Source organism: Scardinius erythrophthalmus, assembly GCF_964197995.2.
Source record: "Scardinius erythrophthalmus genome assembly, chromosome: 21".
NCBI classification, from domain to species: Eukaryota; Metazoa; Chordata; class Actinopteri; order Cypriniformes; family Leuciscidae; genus Scardinius; species Scardinius erythrophthalmus.
The window spans coordinates 27569049-27586322 of record NC_138241.1 but is presented as its reverse complement, the minus strand read 5'-3'; the positions used below and the strand labels follow the sequence as shown (position 1 = coordinate 27586322).

The following is a 17274-nucleotide window of genomic DNA, read 5'->3' as shown; positions in this document are numbered from 1 at the left end:
TAATGTCTTATTCTCCATGACCATATTCTACATCCTTTCTTCCTACCCACTACCTAAACTTAACAACTACCTTACAAACTGTTAATAAGCAGAAATTGGGAGTTTATTGAGGCAAAAGTCGTAGTTAATAGTGAGAATTTGACCCTAATCTAAAGTGTGACCATTTTATTTCAGTTGCCAAGGCAACATTTCTAATTTTCATTTAAGTTTTTACTTCTGTTTTATTTCATTTAACGATAATTTTAACTACAGTAGATGCAGTTTTAGTTCACGATAACGACACCGTTTAGAAGACCCCTAAAGTTTTCTATGTCTTAAGTACCAAGTGAGCCAAAACTGCCACTTATGCCCCTGCTAGTAAGTGCCTGTAGTGTTTACTTGGTTGTATATTACATCTTGCTTGTCAAAGTTTACATACAGTGTCATCAGCAAGAGATCTGATATTCAGAAGCCATTCAGCAGCCGTGTCTCTCGTCACAAACGCCTCATAACCTGTGAACACAGAAGCAGCTACTGCAAAAATAAATGCTAAATGCATAAATATAATGAAGAGGCCTTTTTGGAGGACGCATCAATGTTAAAAGTACCAGTATCGCATCCGTCCTCCTTCAGGATTTCTTTTCAGCTCCCTGCCAAGGTTGCTGTGCGGTGGTGGATAATGCAGCATTGTGAGAGGGAATGTGGCACGTTGGCTGTGCCAGGTCCCACAGGCTGAGCCCACGTTCCCTCTCCCTAACCCAGTTCAGGATGTGCGCATTAATCCTGTGAGTCGGCCTCGGGCCACTCTGGGTTGCTGCAGGTTGGTGGAGGCGACAGATGGGACCCGCGCTGCCGGACCTCACAGTGAGTGGAGAGGTTGGCATCTCCGGCTGAAACGACAACGCTCGTTTTTGTACGCAAACTAGCTCATGATTCGGAAATGACGAGGCTCAAGAGGTTTCTGCACTCTTGATTTGTAATGTTTTATGTTGAACAGTGAGCAAAAGATATTTCACATCATTTATGTTGGTTGATGTTAATTTACACACACAATACGTTTCACTGTAAGTTAATGTTAATGCATATAACTTCTATTATCAAAAATGTATTGATGCTATACAACCTTATTGTAAGTGAGTGATTCTGTCTATGAATGTGAGGTCTGTATTGGCATGGCCATATCTGTAAGGTGTTGGAGTGTGATATTCTGCTCTAACAGCGTGTGTGATCTTCATGTGGAGTTCCTGCCACATGTGTAAAGAGTGTGTGAGCCCTGCTGAGTCACACGTTCGGGGTGGACAGGTGTTGGGTCTCTTTAGTGATGACTATTGCAGGCACTGTGCTGCAGACACCACACACACCACTGAAAGTGTCTTTTGTAGAGCATTCATTGACCTTATTAAGGCATCCACACACTAAAGATAATCAGGCTGATTTTGGGCCCGATTCTCCCCTTTCAACAATTCTAGGTAAAGTTCTGATTATCTTGATGGTTCTACAGATTATCTTTTCCAGTGGTGTGATGTGTGTTAAGAGTGACTGAATCTGCTTGGAAGAACATCAGGGCCGCAGTGATCTCAAATTGTAAATATCTAACATGTTGAATATTTATGATCATGGGGAATCCTGAGGACCAACATGTACTCACTCTGTAGACTGTCACATGGAACAAAATGATACCCTTTCAGAAAGTGAGCTGACGGAAGATGGAAACATAACACGACTTTTTCTGAATTTTCTGTAAAACGCAGTCCAAACACTATTATCGCCATTTCTTCTTGCCTGTCGTCCGCCATGTTTGTTTACTCTAAAGTCACGTTTGACCACAAGAGATTTTGCAAGATTTCTCGTGTTCATAGTCAGGACTCTGGTTGTTTGTGAATTGAATTTGTTAGTGTGTGGTGTGCCAGCCCGTTCTCATCCTAGGGCATCATATATTGACGCTTTTGACATTTCGTCGGCATCGAATGCACATGGCACCCTTTAGCGTCAATATGAGACGCAGAAATGGGCCAGAAGGCGCCTCCTAGCGGTCTAACCCTAACCCTACACCAGACCTAAACCTACCCATAACCGAACAAAGCTCTGTGCGTGTCATATTGACGCTAAAGGGTGCCATGTGCGTTCGATGTCGACGAAATGTCAAAAGCGTCAGTATTATGACGCCCAAGGATGAGAATGCGTTGTGTGTGCTGTCTTGGTCACATCACGACACTTCACACATTGTAGGAACAAAACTGTAAAGTCTGATTTTTTTTATCGTCATGTTTGTGATCTCTCACTCTCACAAATCTGATAATATTTTTAAAATCTTTTAGCCTGGGCCAGATAAATAGTTCAGCAATGAAACTCTATTCATGTTCAGGGGTGTGTTTCCCAAAAGGATTGTTAGCCAATATGGCCCCAAGTTCCATTGAACTGGTAATGACAGAACTTGCAACCATAGTTAATTTTCGGGAAACACACCCCTGATTGGTTGTTTCAGTGTAACATCCACAGCCAATCGATTTCACATATCCACCACGCGTCCAAACGAACACACTAACTCATGCTCACAATGCAAATTCTTGCTCTAGCCCTCCACCTCCCCAGCACCACCTGCCTAGATCTGCTATGGGGGGTTTCCCCTCTCTCTAGCAGCAGCAGCAAGTTTCCATTCATTTTATGTTCTGAGGATTTAGCATAAGCAAGTCATACTTGCTCTGCATCAGCAGCGTAGCAGAAATTATTATAATATTATAACAATTTAAAATAAATGATGTCTTTTTGAATATAATTAATTTTCAGCATCATTACTCACATTATCCTTCAGAAATCATTCTTATACTGTATTTTGTTTTGTGTTCAAGAAACATTTCTGATTATTATCAATGTTGAAAACAGTTCATTTTTTTGTTGAAACCATGACACATTTCTTTCATGATTTTTAAATGTCTTTACTTTCACTTTTGGTCAATTTAATGCATCCTTGCTGAATACAAGTTTTAATTTCTTTTTTAAAAATCTTACTGACCCCACACTTTTGAACAGCAGTGTATATTTAAATATACTCTTTTTTTTTCTGCAAGATATGGACACCTTTGTTATAAACAGATGCATATATGCAGTGCCTATCTGACCCCCATAAGGTCACAGCGCTGCACCCTGGAAAAGTGCTGACTTGCTGCTGACTAAATCCTGCCAAGAAGCCCTATCAACATCCCACACCCTGCTGCCCACTTATCTACAGTGGGCAGAAGTGTGACCAACAGCTGGTTCAGAGAGAAAGAAACAGCCGACCAAACAAGTCACATTAAAATGTTTTGCTATTCCTTCAACATAAATAGCAGTAAGACAGGGAAATGCAGGAGTCCTGATTTATTTGAATATAATTTCTGATTGAAGTGCTAAATTGCATTGGCTAATATATGTTAGGAATAATGTAAAGTCAACCTGTAATTATTTCACAATAAGTCTCAGATGTATGGTGCTGACTGTACATTATAGCACCAATTGAATGGACGCAAAATATTGATTTGAGTAGAAATTATTATTTTTATTTGAGTAGAAAAAGTGAAAGTAGAGAGACATGACAGAAACCCAACTATGTAGAAAATATGTGGTTTGGGATAGTTGTCAGTTATACAGTGTCATTAGTGGTCACTAATCATAATACTATACCGTTTAAAAGTTAATTTATTTTAATGATAAAAAATAGTTTTTTTATTCTGCAAAGAGGCATTAAATTGACCAAAAGTGACAGTAAGGAAATGTATAATGATACAAAAGAGATCTATTTTAAATAAATGCTGTTCTTTTGAACATTTATCAAAGGATCCTGAAAAAAAATGACCACAAAAATATTAAGCAGCCACTGATTTCAATATTGATAGTAATAAGAAATATTTCCTGAGCAGCAAATCAGAATGATTTCTGAAGACAATGAAGACTGGAGTAAAACATTACCTTCACTGGAATAAAAAATACATTTTAAAATGTATTAAAATGGTTCATTTACATTGTAATATTTCACAATATTGTTTTTACTGTATTTTTGATCGCAGAAATGCAGCCTTGATGAGCATAAGAGACTTCTTTCAAAATGGTTATTTGAATGGTATAATATAATATAATATAATATAATATAATATAATATAATATAATATAATATAATATAATATAATATAATATAATATAATATAATATAATATATTTTAGAATAGAATTTTCAAAAACAATCACTAATTAATTGCAATTAATTGAACTTCTTCCATAGTACAAATATTAAGCACTGAAGGAGTTGTAGTGTTTCAATTAACATGTCTCCTTCAAACATTTCAATGACAGTTGAATTCTGGGTTTGGAAATGTTCATATAAAAACTGCCACTCAAGAAACCCTTTAAGCTCTCAATTCAGACAACCACTCCCTTTGCTATGGAAGAATCACACACAAAAGAGATGTTGTGTTTTATCAGTGCTCAAGAGAGCTCCACAGACCCCCCGAGTGTGCTTGTGTGGATGGAGTGGAGAACCTGGTCTGCGCCACTCACTCCTCAACAGACAGTGCCACAACTTACACACACACACTGGCATTTAAGTTGGGGTTGCGTCTTCTTTTGTTGGGGGACGCAGGGTGCATGGCGCACCCCTCCCTAAAGCAAAAATATTCCCCCACGCAGACACCTCTCCCCCACCCCTGACAGGCTGTAGCACCACTGCATTGTCTGAAGGGCCAAGACAGGCCGCTTGTTGCTTGCCTTCTGTCTGTGCACAGGACGCTTGACAATGGCTGCCTTTTAAATGAGCCAGACAACTGAAAGAAAGAAGACGTCGTTCCTCCTGCCTGCTTTTCTCACCTTTTATCTGCTGAGCCCTTGTACTTTTTTTTCCTCTTTTCCTTTCTCTTTCATGTAGGACTTAATGCTTCTTTCATTCCCTCAAATTCTTTACATCTTAACTACTGGCCGCCGCTGAATTTTCAACAGATTTTGACTCATTGAGAAGTGGAAATGTACTGAATTTTTTGTTATAGAATTATGGTGTGTAAAAGCTTAAATGAAATGAAATATGATCATATTTAAGTCAAGAATATTTATAAATATAAAATTGTATAATTTTATAGTATAAAATTTTATAATATAAAATAGTTTTATTTATATATAATATAAATTATGTAAAAATATATACTGTATATACATGCAAATATTTCTTAATATATAATTAATATAAAATAAAATTATACTTAATTAAAATAATAAATAAACTTAATTTTGCCATTACCGGTACATTATTTTAATATTCTCCTCTGGTTTAATCAAAACCTACACTCTTAAATATAAAGGCTCCAAAAGAAGGTTTTCACAAAAAAAAATATTTTTTCCAATATAAAGAACCTTTAGTGCAATGGAAAGATTCCATGGTTCTTCACAGAACCATTGATGCAAATATGATGCAATTATAGAATATACATATTTTGTATATATATATATATATATATATATATATATTTTTTTTTTTTTTTTTTTTAACCACACAGTAGACAGAAGTGTGACTGATATTCATTATAGTAACATATCTATTTGAGGTCAATTTGACATGAGCAATAAACAGCGTAAAATAACAGGCGTCTGTAGAGTAACATATCATATGAAAATTAATTTCTTTCTTTTTTTCTTTGAGGGTCTAAACATAATGTAACATGTAGGGCAAAAGTGAAAAGTCATAAAGAATCAATCCGGATACTTCACTGTTATTATTTTTTTAAATAAGCTATTAAAATGACCAAACTGAACACGGGGGTCAATAACGTTCGATAAATTCAATAACTTGTCGAATGCAAACAGAAAGGCCTCTTCCTGTCTGCGCCCCTCTGATGTACATTATATTTGGAGCTGGTCACAGAGAGGGGTAAAGCTCTCAGCAGCTACAGTATCTGTGTGGGCAGAACCAGTCATACCTCAGTGCAACGGCTGCTCTATGATGCCATGCATGTGCGCCACTCTCCCCCAGTACACTGGCACGCAGCTCCCTCGAACTTCTGTGGTGGAGCTACATATAGAAGACCCAAGCTGGTAATACACTCGTCACGTCGAGCCCACTACCCTTCGGCACAGCCAAATGTTTCCACAGCTGCCCCTTTGTCTCTGCTCCTTGAGTAAACAAAGGACAGATACAAATTAATGACCTAAATTCATAGTAAAAAAGCAGAGAGAAAACCATTATGCCTCGGCGAAGCATCAACTGTCCGTTCCAACCAGATGTTAGGTGCAGATCTGTGTGTGAATGTAGCCACAAATCAAATTTCATCTCTCAGAAAAACAGTGAAAGTGTGCACAATATTGTCTAGAACCTTTATACACTGAAAATAATTAAGAAACCATTAAGAAATGTACATAAAATGTACATAAAATTATATATTTCATTAACTGATATAATGTTATAGCAACTACTGAAGTGCTAAATTCTGTTTTGTACTTTTATAATACACTGACATCCACCAGGCAGTGAAAAATCCACATGATGAATCAAACTAGTAGCTTTTCTCTCTAGTAGCTTTTCCACAAGCTGAGGTAAATGCTAATATTTTGAAGTTGCTCAAGATCATACACATAAAAAACCATCACGGAAATACACAACACTAAAATGTGATGTTAATAAAAATGTATTTAACAACATTAGATGTGAAATAAAACCCTGATGTACTTAAGTAATGAAAAACCAAGAAGGAGCATAGTTATTTTAGTGAAAAAACGAAAAAAGTTTTTCACTGTAAATTATAAGATAACTTTTTCACAGCCAAAAACTGTAACTTTAAGGGAACTTGCAATTAACCAATTAACATGTTTTTACCAAAGCATTTTTACGGTCTTTTACTGTTAAAATTACAATATTTTTTCTAAGTTTACAATTTCATACTTCCACGATAAAAAAGGCGCAAAGGGATCTTAAATCCAAAACGTGATCAAAAACTAAATCTCGTACCAATTAGATGGAGGTGGCGTGTATGAGGAAGGGGGGGCAGGCTTACAGCACAGGACCATCTGTGGCAGTGGCCTGTTGAGTAACGCTCGCTGACTTAAAAGTGGTCAGCCTTTAGTGCATCTGTAGGCCAGGTTTGCCGAACAGCGAGACATTAGATAAAGCTGATTTGTTTTCTGGAAAACTGTACTTGAGGAGCTTTGGAAGCAGTCTGTGACTGAGTGTGTGTGTGTGTGTGTGAGGCAGGGGGAGGGGATGGTCTTCGTACAAGCTGCTGCACATTTTCCCAGGTCCAACCCACGCCTTTACTGGAGCACCAGCCAGACATTAAAGCAGCATATACACATGAGCCATGTAAGACCACATACATACACACACACACTCGGACAGTATACTCAGACCTCACGCACTGGAAAACATGTTTCCACCCACACGAGCATCTACAGTAAATAAGATTATTGAACTGAATGCAAAAACACAAACACCGTCTCACCAATCTGCACATCGTCATTGCACTGGCAATCCCGCCAGAAGTTTCTGACAGAAAAATGGCACGGAGAGGTTAAGGTTCTTATAATTTATTGCAGTTTGCACACAATTTAAAAATTTCACCAACAGCACACCAAAAGTACAAAACTAAACAGCCTCATAATTTACTTCCCTTGAGAAAATGAAACATACTATGATTGTCAAAGCTAAATGTCTAAATCCATAAAAAGAACAATGTCAACATAGCAAAAAATCTCAGAAGGGAAGCAATTACATGTGAAGTCGAATCATCATCATCATCTTCTTCTTTTTTTTTCTTTTTTTTTAAATCCAGACAGCGATTGTCCTTGAATTCAACAGATATTTATTTTTCTTTCCCATACTCATTAGCCACCAAGTTTGAATTTGACAGAGTTGTTCTTCACACTGGGGTTCCCGGGTTTCAAGTAAACTAAAGGGGTGTCCAATTTATGGATATGCTTCATAGGCCATTTCACAGCTTAATTTCCATTGAACAAAAGTCAAAGAAAGACATCCAGTATTCCAGCAACAGTTTCCAGTTTTCAACCTCTGAGTATAAGCTGATAACAGTAGTTTAAGGCGGTCAAGTACAATAGAAGCAAACAAAAAACGTAAAGAAAAAGAAAGCATAGAAAACAAATCAACCCTACAGTTGATATTTTTTTCGGTCACATTTTAGAGTGCAAAAGGTAAAAGTACCACCGTGCAAAACGCCATGAGGAGCGTGCGCTGTTGGCAAAGCTCAACCTTTTCACTAGCCGTTGCACCAGCCAAATATATGGAAGGACCGTTCCTGAGGCCTGCAAAGGCCCGTGTACCGCACACTCCTGTCCCGCTCGAAACATGTGCGGAGCCCCCGGCCCTCTCTAACTAAAGTAGTTCAAGCATTTCAGCCCTGTGTAAGTGACTGATCTATGTCTACAGCGCTAAGCCATATGTTTCTCATTTTTCTTTGCTTTTTATTTCTCTGGATTTGACAATGAAAGTGTTTTTTGTTAAACAAACCAACCAACAAACAAACAAACAAAATTAATAGAATTTTCACAATCTAAAAAAAAAGAAACCTTAATATAATTTTGCAAATTAAAAGAATTTAAAGGAAAAAAAAAATACAAAAAAAAACATTTTTCAAAATCACAAATGCTGCAAAAGTTAACAATTGAACTTTTTTAACCATCACAAATGTATAGATCTTTTTTTCAGTGTAACAAAGTCAATTCAATTAGGTTAATAATTAGGTGTAGACATTTCATAAAGGCCTCTTTTGCACATCATTCTAATTTCATTAAGCTTCAAAAGGTGCAGCCAACCTTGCCAAACATCTTCAAGTGGCGAAAAAAAAAGACTTATGTATCGAACAAACACACGCACACAAACCACTCAGATCAGAGTGTGTCGAGCTTTATGCTGTTTAAAGATCCTTCAGCTTTCTCCAAATAGATGTGCGCTGCTGAGGACACCCATAAAGAAGAGCTGTACCATCAGCCACGCAAATGTTTCTTCATGGCAATCGAATCTGAAGCAAGTGCCAATTGAAAAGATAAATAAATAAATTACAAACAGAGCTGACATGATTCAAATGACAACAGCCAGTAAACAGGACACTGAGACAAACAGCAGTTGAGGACCCAGCACTGGGAAGAGCAGCGCGTGAGGAGACGCTAGCAGGAGCAACGCTAGCCTTCTGAACAATAAACGTAGCGATTCAGCTTCTGCTGACACCTGGCCCCTCGTTAACCTCCGAATTCTACAGCGAGCCCAGACCGAATCGCTTCCCATGTGTAGATACTGCAGCCTAACGTCAGTGCATTTCCACAATCTTCACAGCCCAGAATAAACATCTCACCAAAACCCCCGATTCATTCTCTAATGAGAGGAAAAAAAAACTCAAATCTACCAAGGAATCAAATTAGTTAATTAAAAAATACACTCTCTGATGCAAAACAACAACAAAAAAAAAGTTAAATAAAATTCATGCAATTTCTACAGCGGTAATATTAAAGGTACTTTTTTTTTCTCAACAGACAGGTGCCCTGACTGTAATGAATCAGTCAATTACAGTGTACAGCAATACAGCAAGTCACATCTTTTTCAATATACAGGTCAGACATCATGCAACAACAGATTCCGTTTTAAAAACAAAAAGTCTTAATAAAACACTACAGAAATCTCTAGAAATGCAGCCGATGTAAAAACCAACTTCAGTAGCAAACGAGTGATGTAGAGAGACTGCAACAAAAATGTGAAAATGACTTCAAATCATATTAAGAAAGGATAGAGGAAATGCAGCAACTGATATGAAAAGGGAAAATGTACATTGCATGAGTGCCTTGTTTGTCTTCCATCAGTCAAGTTTCCTATAACGAGTCAAAAATGTACAAGAGCTTAAGTAACGCGAGCTTAGAGCTTGCTCGTGGGATTTAAAGGACTGACCTGCTCACACACTACGTGTGTACATGTGCGTATGTGCATGAATACACATGCACCGCAACCACAGTCACACATCAGGTATGCAAATATATATATATATATATATATATATATATATATATATATATATATATATATATATATATATATATATATATATATATATATATATATATATATATATATATAGGCAAGTGTGTAAATATATGACCATTGTACCCGTTTAGTGTGTCCTTAGTTTTAAACTCCTCCGTCTATTACCTGAAATCTTCATATGCTTTTCATGGCAGATGTTCCTTGAAATTTAGGAGCGTATACAAATATTGTAAATTATATACAGTTGAAAATCCCAATGAATAATTTTTCTGTCAAAGTTGGCTACTGAGACCAGCACCCATGTTTTATAAAAACCCAAGGAGAACAAGAAAAAAAAAAAGAGACCCTAAACAAACCAGAAAATATAATAAAAGAAAAAATCAGTAGTAACATTTTCATGTGCTAGTAAAGTGCAATTCAACAAGATTTGCAATGTACATACAAGAAAAATGACTGATTCAGACCCTTCGGCCGTCACTCTGCCCCACTCTTACCTTCACCACTCTGCCCCAAAAAATGTCACTCAGATCTCTCTCATCAATTCAACAAGCAGTTCAAACAGTCTGCTATCATTTTAGCGTTCATTTCCACAGTTCTTGAGAACTATCTTCCAGTGCCCAGTCTCTGACCGTGGGTAGATTGAGCGCCTCGCTCTTGACTGAGAGCGAGTTGACCAGTTCGCAGTGGAACTTGCGGATGTGTCGGTACAGGTCCCCTGACTGCGTGAAGCGCCGCTCGCACCACTTACAGGCGTGCGGCTTCTCGCGTGTGTGCACGACAGCGTGTCGGCTCAGGTTGTGCGAGTACTGGAAGCTCTTGCCGCAAGTAGTGCATGTGTAGGGCTTCTCGCCCGAGTGTGTCCGCTCGTGGCGCTTTAACGTGTACATGCAGGAGAAGGTTTTGCCACAGATGGAGCAGGTGGGGACGTTAACGTCGCTGGCCGGCTTGGCCCGTACACCTTCCTGCTCGCGAAAATGCGTGCTGAGGTGGATCTGCAGGATGTGGGGGCTGGGGAAGACCTTGTTGCATAAGGGGCACATGAAGATCTGGGTATGTGGAGCCCCCAGCATGCTGGAGACGTAAGGCAACAGGGCGCTTTCGACCCCCGCGACCTCCTGAGCTCGCTCACTGTCCCCTCCTAGGACGTCCGTGTCATCTCCTTTTTCGTCCCGCTCCAGCTCGCTGGCCAGTGAGGCCTCACGCAAGGCCGAAAGGTGAGCCTCCAGGCCCAGCCTCCGTTGCGCAACAAGGCTGATGTGAGTCCCGTTGGTGCTGGGCGGCTCCTTCACACCACTGTGCTCCATCTCGTAGTCGCCGCTCACCAGCTCATCGTCGTCCGAGCCCGTGTCCTTCTCCACCTTGACCTGAACCAGGGCACTCTGAAGGCTGTCTGGGGTGACAGAGCTGCAGAAGTAATGATTGCCTGCCATGCTCTCCCCAGGACCACCGCCCAGGCTGGACTTCACAGAGAGATCAAGCACACAATCTGTGTCTGCGGAGACTCTCCGAGACGTTGCAGAGCGACGGGACCGGGAGCCGGTGGAGCTGCTGGGGCTGCCGGCAGGGGATTTGCCAGTGTCGGGACCGTGCGTTTCTGCTTCCCTGGGGCTGGTGGTGGGAGACGTGGTCCGGTCAGAAGGCAGTCTCATCCACATGCTCCCCGGCTCCTGAGGGCTGTCCCGTTTGTTCTCCATGTCCTCGTCATCACTCTGCAGCAGGTCAGCGGTGGCCGGCCGGCCCGTGCTTCCACCTTCCGAGAAGCTCTCCACCTTGTCCGAGCAGCTGGATGCATCTTCCTCCCGTTTGGTGCTGTCAGCCTCAGTCGTGGCCTTCTGCTTGAGCTTCTTCTTGCACACCTTGACAATGTCGTACATGTGGAGGTAGCTGGCAGCAGCCAACACATCCTCCACTGGAAGCGATTTAAACAGGAGCTTTCCCTCGTACATGAACTCAAGCAGGAGAGCGAAGGCCGGGGCCGTGACAATGTCGCTGTTCAGATGAACAATGTCCCTTTTGTCTAGCTGGTCCTTGTAAAAGAGGTGGAAGTACATGCTGCATGAAGCCAGCACTGCACGATGGGCTCGGAACTGGGCATCACCGACCAGCACAGTGGAGTCACAAAGGAATCCCTGATGTCTCTGCTCGCTCAGACACTGTAGCAAATGTCTGCTGTGGTCTGGAAACTCCATGCTGTCTTCATAACCTGCAAAAGACCACAGATGTTAGTGAGGCTCTCTAGAACAACAATTGTTTTGTCTGTGCTCTGTGTGGAACTTCTCTTTCCCACCCGCTCCGTCCCTCTCTCTCTCGCTTCATGCACACAGACATACTCTCACACTCTAATTCTCTCTCCTTCCCTCCTCCCCTGTGGGAACACTGGAAAAATGTTCACCACAGTCTTGACATAAAAGGATTACAAAAAAGCACATGCAAAAAGTATAACATCACATTAAGCTAATTGTATTTTTCTCACTTGTGCACTTTAAAGTGAGCAGTGATGTGTTCACTATTAAATTTCAAACTAACCCTTTTAATTAAAAGTTTAAAACCTGGGAAATTAACACTACAATGTAAATAAAAAATACATTTATTGCAAGTTACATTAAAGGAATATATCCGTGAGCATCCCATCAGAATCATTTGAGTTTAATCAGATGCCGTGATGTAAGAAGTCCTGATTCTACAGATGCCTGCGCGAGAGAATCTTTCCTGTTTTCTCTGCTCCTGGAGCAGTTATTTATAATAACCCACTTTGGCCAGGACGCCAAGTATAGGTAACAGGCTTACAGGTACACAAACAGCTCACCATCATGGGCATACTGCATAAGTATACTAAGTACCATGATCTCAAAGGTTGCAACAACTGAGGTAGCAGAACATCAGTATGTATGACGTGCGTAATCAAAGACGGACAATGTGCAAATAAAATACGATAAAAAACTAGAAATATACACTGTATTAAAAAAAGGTTACACAAACTATTTACATATTAAAAAAGGGCTAATAAAAAAAAAAACCTAAAAAATATGAAATCACACCTGTTACCCGCGGAGATCGTTCCCATCTAAAAAAATGCACCAGCGTCATGTTCAACCAGCGGACTTAAATGAACTCATTTGAATCTTCATTTAAATCTGATTGGGATAGCAAGCCAAAGCCCCCCACCCCACCCCAAACAGCGTACAGACCTTCATTAATGAGGGGCTTATAGGGGGACAGGGGGATAACAAACCTCTCGCCAACCCTCTCCTCCCCTTTTCCCCCTCCCCAAATCTTTGGAGAAATGGAACATCCTCCCCAAAGAGGCGGTCCACAGCAGATTTACAATACAATCACTTTAAGTGCCCCGTAGTCCACATCAATCCTAATCCTTAAGATGGCTAAAAATAAAGATTGCAGGACAGCTCACAAGGTAGCAGCGATCAAATTAGGAGACTGGGAGGACAGAGAGGGACGGAGAAGGAGGCTTATGAACATCTGATCCAGCTGACTGAGACCATATGGCAGCTGCTGCCCAGATAAAGAGATTAAGACTAGGAGGAGTGCGATTACAGCTGTCTAGCCAATTCAGGCAGCTCAAATCTGCAAGTTCTAAATTAGTCCTTACAAACAGAAAAAAAGACAGAAAGAGATGAGCAAAAGCCTAAAGACGGGACATTTTGAAGAACGCACGTGATTATATAAAGTTGCAGATTTATCTCCCTAAAAGCATTTATGTATTTTCGGCTGCTTTAGCAGATTAGGAATTTTGTTCAATTGGACTGAAAATCTCGTTATTTAAAAGAAAAACAGATTTTGACAGATTAACAGCATATAAACACATAAGAGTTTCTGGTTTTAATTCAATAATACTATAATAAACTAACCTACCAACCACACCACTGTATGCCGTCACAACAGAGCAACAATTTGCCATTGAGAACAAAGTGGCTGAAAAGAAGACCTGTAAACAAACAGAATAATGAAACGCTTGCCTGGAAACCCTCTTCATGGCAACAAAAAGTGTCACTTGTCCCCAGCCTGGTTACGCTACACCAGCTCAAAATCCTTTACTTCCCATTTCCCACACTCTGATAGCTGATGGCAGACGCGCAAAAAAAGACTTAACGAGAGCTCCCTATTCAAAACACATCCCTGTTGCCCGGACCCCCCGGTACAGTACCTGCAGTACGCATCAACTTGATTAAGTCCACTGTTGTGGTAGCGCCGGCTGTAACTCCCTCCGCCGAATCAATGAAAGGGTAGAGACGCGAGAGAAAGAGAGAGAAAATCAAACTGTGAGGGACAGATGCAAAGTGGAGGAGATGTTGGAGGGGAATGCGATGCCTCCTCCTGCACACAGATCCGCACACACACTAACTCCCAGTCTGTGCGTTAGAAGAAAAGACTGGGGGATGGCAGCCTGTCAGCTGCTCTGACATCATGTTCAGATGGAAATGCTACCTCCAGCTGTGCTCCTTTTAGTGCCATATGCTACTCCTCTACACTCTTGCCACCAGCCTCTCCTTTATACAACTTTGTTTCTCTTTCCCCCCTTTAAAAACGGGAGGAAGGGAAGTGTTGTGAGGTGATTCTGTAGAAAACTAGCCAATTCCCCCCTTTAGTTGTAATCTCTCAGCAAAGAAGAACTTGGAACTGGGTCCGTCTGAAAGCCGACACTTTTTTCTAACCTAGTTTCCTGCACTGAGAATTTAAATACCCTCAAGTTTTTTCCCCCCTCTCCTTCCAGTAACCATAAACAAAGGCCAGCACAGCACATTTGCAACTGACAGATCCACGCAGCTGATATTGTTTTCGACTTCTTTATGGTTCACTGGCTGCGCCATTACCGTCATTCATTTTACTAACCCTTTGGACAACTGACAGAGGAGGGTGGTGGTGGTGGTGGGGGGGGGAAGAAATAAGAAACAATGGGAACAATCATACAGGCTTTATAAGTACGGTTCAAACAAAAGACACTGTATTCCGCATTAGGTCTTACATACCTCCTTTCTTCTGAAGTATCCCACTTATAATGGTGTTAATTTTCAGAAACTTCGTTGGTACAAGCCAAACAACAGTTTCCTGTTTACTACTAAAATCAGCAAAACAAAGATACCAAACTATAATCTGAAGGTCTCTTCTGAAGGATGTCACACTAATGAATATGAACAGAATAGTTAGTTTTTATAAAAAACTCATGCAAACATGCAAAAATATTTTTAAATGCATAAAACAGCACAAGAATGAAGAGTTTGCTGCATCTGTCACGAACATTACACTTGATCTCAGGGGGTTTTAACCAACTAATAGGAGCTTTTAATTCCATGGAAAATACGAACGATTAGCCTTGCTTATGCACAATGTTATATATTTTGGTTTACAAAGCAACTGGTGAGCATGAAGGTAAAAGAAAAAAACTAAGCCAACACACTGTTTTTATACTGTGCTATTTCAAAGTAAACTTGTTTTCAAACCTGGCAAGTTCTCCAGAAAGACGGAATTGTGCCAAGTTAGCCCTTCTTGAACTTAAAAGCTACGCTACAAAATAAATATACACTGAAATAAAATAAACTACGAGTCCACCTAGGAAGGAAATGGTATTATAGCAGGCTACTCCTACACAAACACACACACACACACACACACACACAGCACTGCCGACGGTCTTTCTCTGGATCCTGACCCCGTACGTTCAGGAAAAGCTAGCTAGTGTGGCTAACAAATAAAAAGTAAGCATTCAACCTGCAGTGTTACAGTTTTGCGACAGGCCCCGATGCCACGCGCTCGAGCAACTCGTTCTACGCGTAAAGACCAACAGTCGCGTGAAAAAGATCGTTACTTTTCCCCATAACAATCCAGCCCGTGCCTCCAACCCCCCTTTCATCTCCTTAAAGAGCACCTAGTATCACAGGCACTTACAGACAACCAGGTCCAACGTCTTCCTGCTTCCTCCGTCTAATCCTCTCAGCGAGAAAAACAACTCGATTGACTTTCAACAGCTTTCCATAACAACCTGCAGTGGCAGGAAAGACAGAGCAGGCGAGCGGAGCGACGAGAGCTGCGGCAGCCAGATGTTTCCGAGCTGTTGCTACTCAACTCTCCTGTAAAGAGGAAGCGCTTGACTGGCAGCGCGCAAGCCAATGGAAGAGGCGAAAAGAAAAGCGAAGGCAAATTGGAAGCTGCCGCTGAGGGGGGAAGAGGGAGGGATGTTTCTTTCTCGGCGTAGGTTGACACCAGGCAACAGTGAGAAAGCAGAAAAAAAGGCCGAGCGAGCGAGCGAGCGAACGGACGGACTGGTTCCTCGAGCAGACTGGCGCAGCGCGCGGATCGAGGGACATTGCGCAATGTTACGTGGGAACTGTAGTCACTGGCCGAGCAGCGGTGAAGAACAGGTGCACTGCAACTTCCTCCAGCGCTGCGGAGAGACGGCGAGAGAGAGTCACAGGGTTAGTGGACATTAATATGGCCACTTAAAAATCTAGTGAGCTGAGAGTCTGATGAAATAACAATAAACAATAAATTAAAAAGTAACATGGTCCAAAATGTAACCATTACATTTGAGAAGGGCTTCTAATTTCCAAATATTTAGCGTACAAAAATTTGTTTTCAAACGGATGAAGAAATATTAATGCTATTGTGATTATACTGATATTATTGGTCAGTGGTCATTATAATAATAATAATAATAATTATTATTAATATATATAATATATATATATATTATTATAAAATATATATAATAATAATAATTATTATTATTTATTATTATTATTATTACTATTATTATTATTATTGGTGTTGTTGTCATCATCATCTAAAATACTACCAAGGGGTTTCCTTTGGTGGCAGATTTAATTCCGAGATTAGGCCTATTAATAAATGTATTCATATTCCATCCGGCATTACACTATTGAAGTTACGAGAGCAATGGGACCATTCTAAAATCGTATTTAGTTATTTATTCAATTATATGAATTTTGGTTAAATTAATGCAATATGCTGTATATTCATACAGAAATTGTGCTGTCGTTATGGCGATAACATTTTGTCCACAAACTGCAATTTATTTCTTTGGTGAATGAATGGGAACTTTTTAAATGGATCATCAGTTGATATAATTACACTAAATAAGTTAGCAGTATGCAATTGTATAAAATGTGAAGAAAAGAAAATTACTCTATGTTCAGTTCATAAGCAATTAACTGAAAGGGATAGGCCTAGTTCACCCAAAAATGAAAATTATGTCATTACTTCGCCAACTCACCCTCAAGTTGTTCCAAACCTGTATGAGGTTTTTTTTTTCTATTGTTGAACACAAA

At 40.2% G+C, this 17274-nt stretch overlaps 1 protein-coding gene across 3 annotated transcripts; it reads right to left on the bottom strand.

Annotated features, from left to right (window-relative positions):
• Nucleotides 1-5485: 5485 nt before the first annotated feature.
• Nucleotides 5486-16267, bottom strand: zbtb18 (zinc finger and BTB domain containing 18). 3 transcript variants are annotated; one of them, XR_014029069.1, is made up of 3 exons: nt 15875-16267; nt 10468-12176; nt 5486-6108 (listed from the first exon to the last, which is right to left on the bottom strand). XR_014029069.1 is itself a non-coding variant. In XM_081350980.1 (2 exons), the coding sequence occupies exon 2, from the start codon at nt 12160-12162 to the stop codon at nt 10555-10557; it is 1608 nt and encodes a 535-aa protein (XP_081207106.1). In that variant the 5' UTR covers nt 12163-12176; nt 15875-16177; the 3' UTR covers nt 10078-10554. The 3 variants fall into 3 exon arrangements, 2 of the variants coding, with proteins under 2 accessions (XP_081207106.1, XP_081207107.1); XM_081350980.1 differs by lacking the exon at nt 5486-6108 and having other exon boundaries at nt 10078-12176; nt 15875-16177; XM_081350981.1 differs by lacking the exons at nt 5486-6108; nt 15875-16267 and adding an exon at nt 14959-15034 and having other exon boundaries at nt 10078-12176.
• Between the last annotated feature and the right edge of the window lie 1007 nt (nt 16268-17274).

Excerpts from the sequence above, each read along its gene's own strand:
- zbtb18 (XM_081350980.1), bottom strand. The coding sequence starts at position 12,162 with ATGGAGTTTCCAGACCACAGCAGACATTTGCTACAGTGTCTGAGCGAG.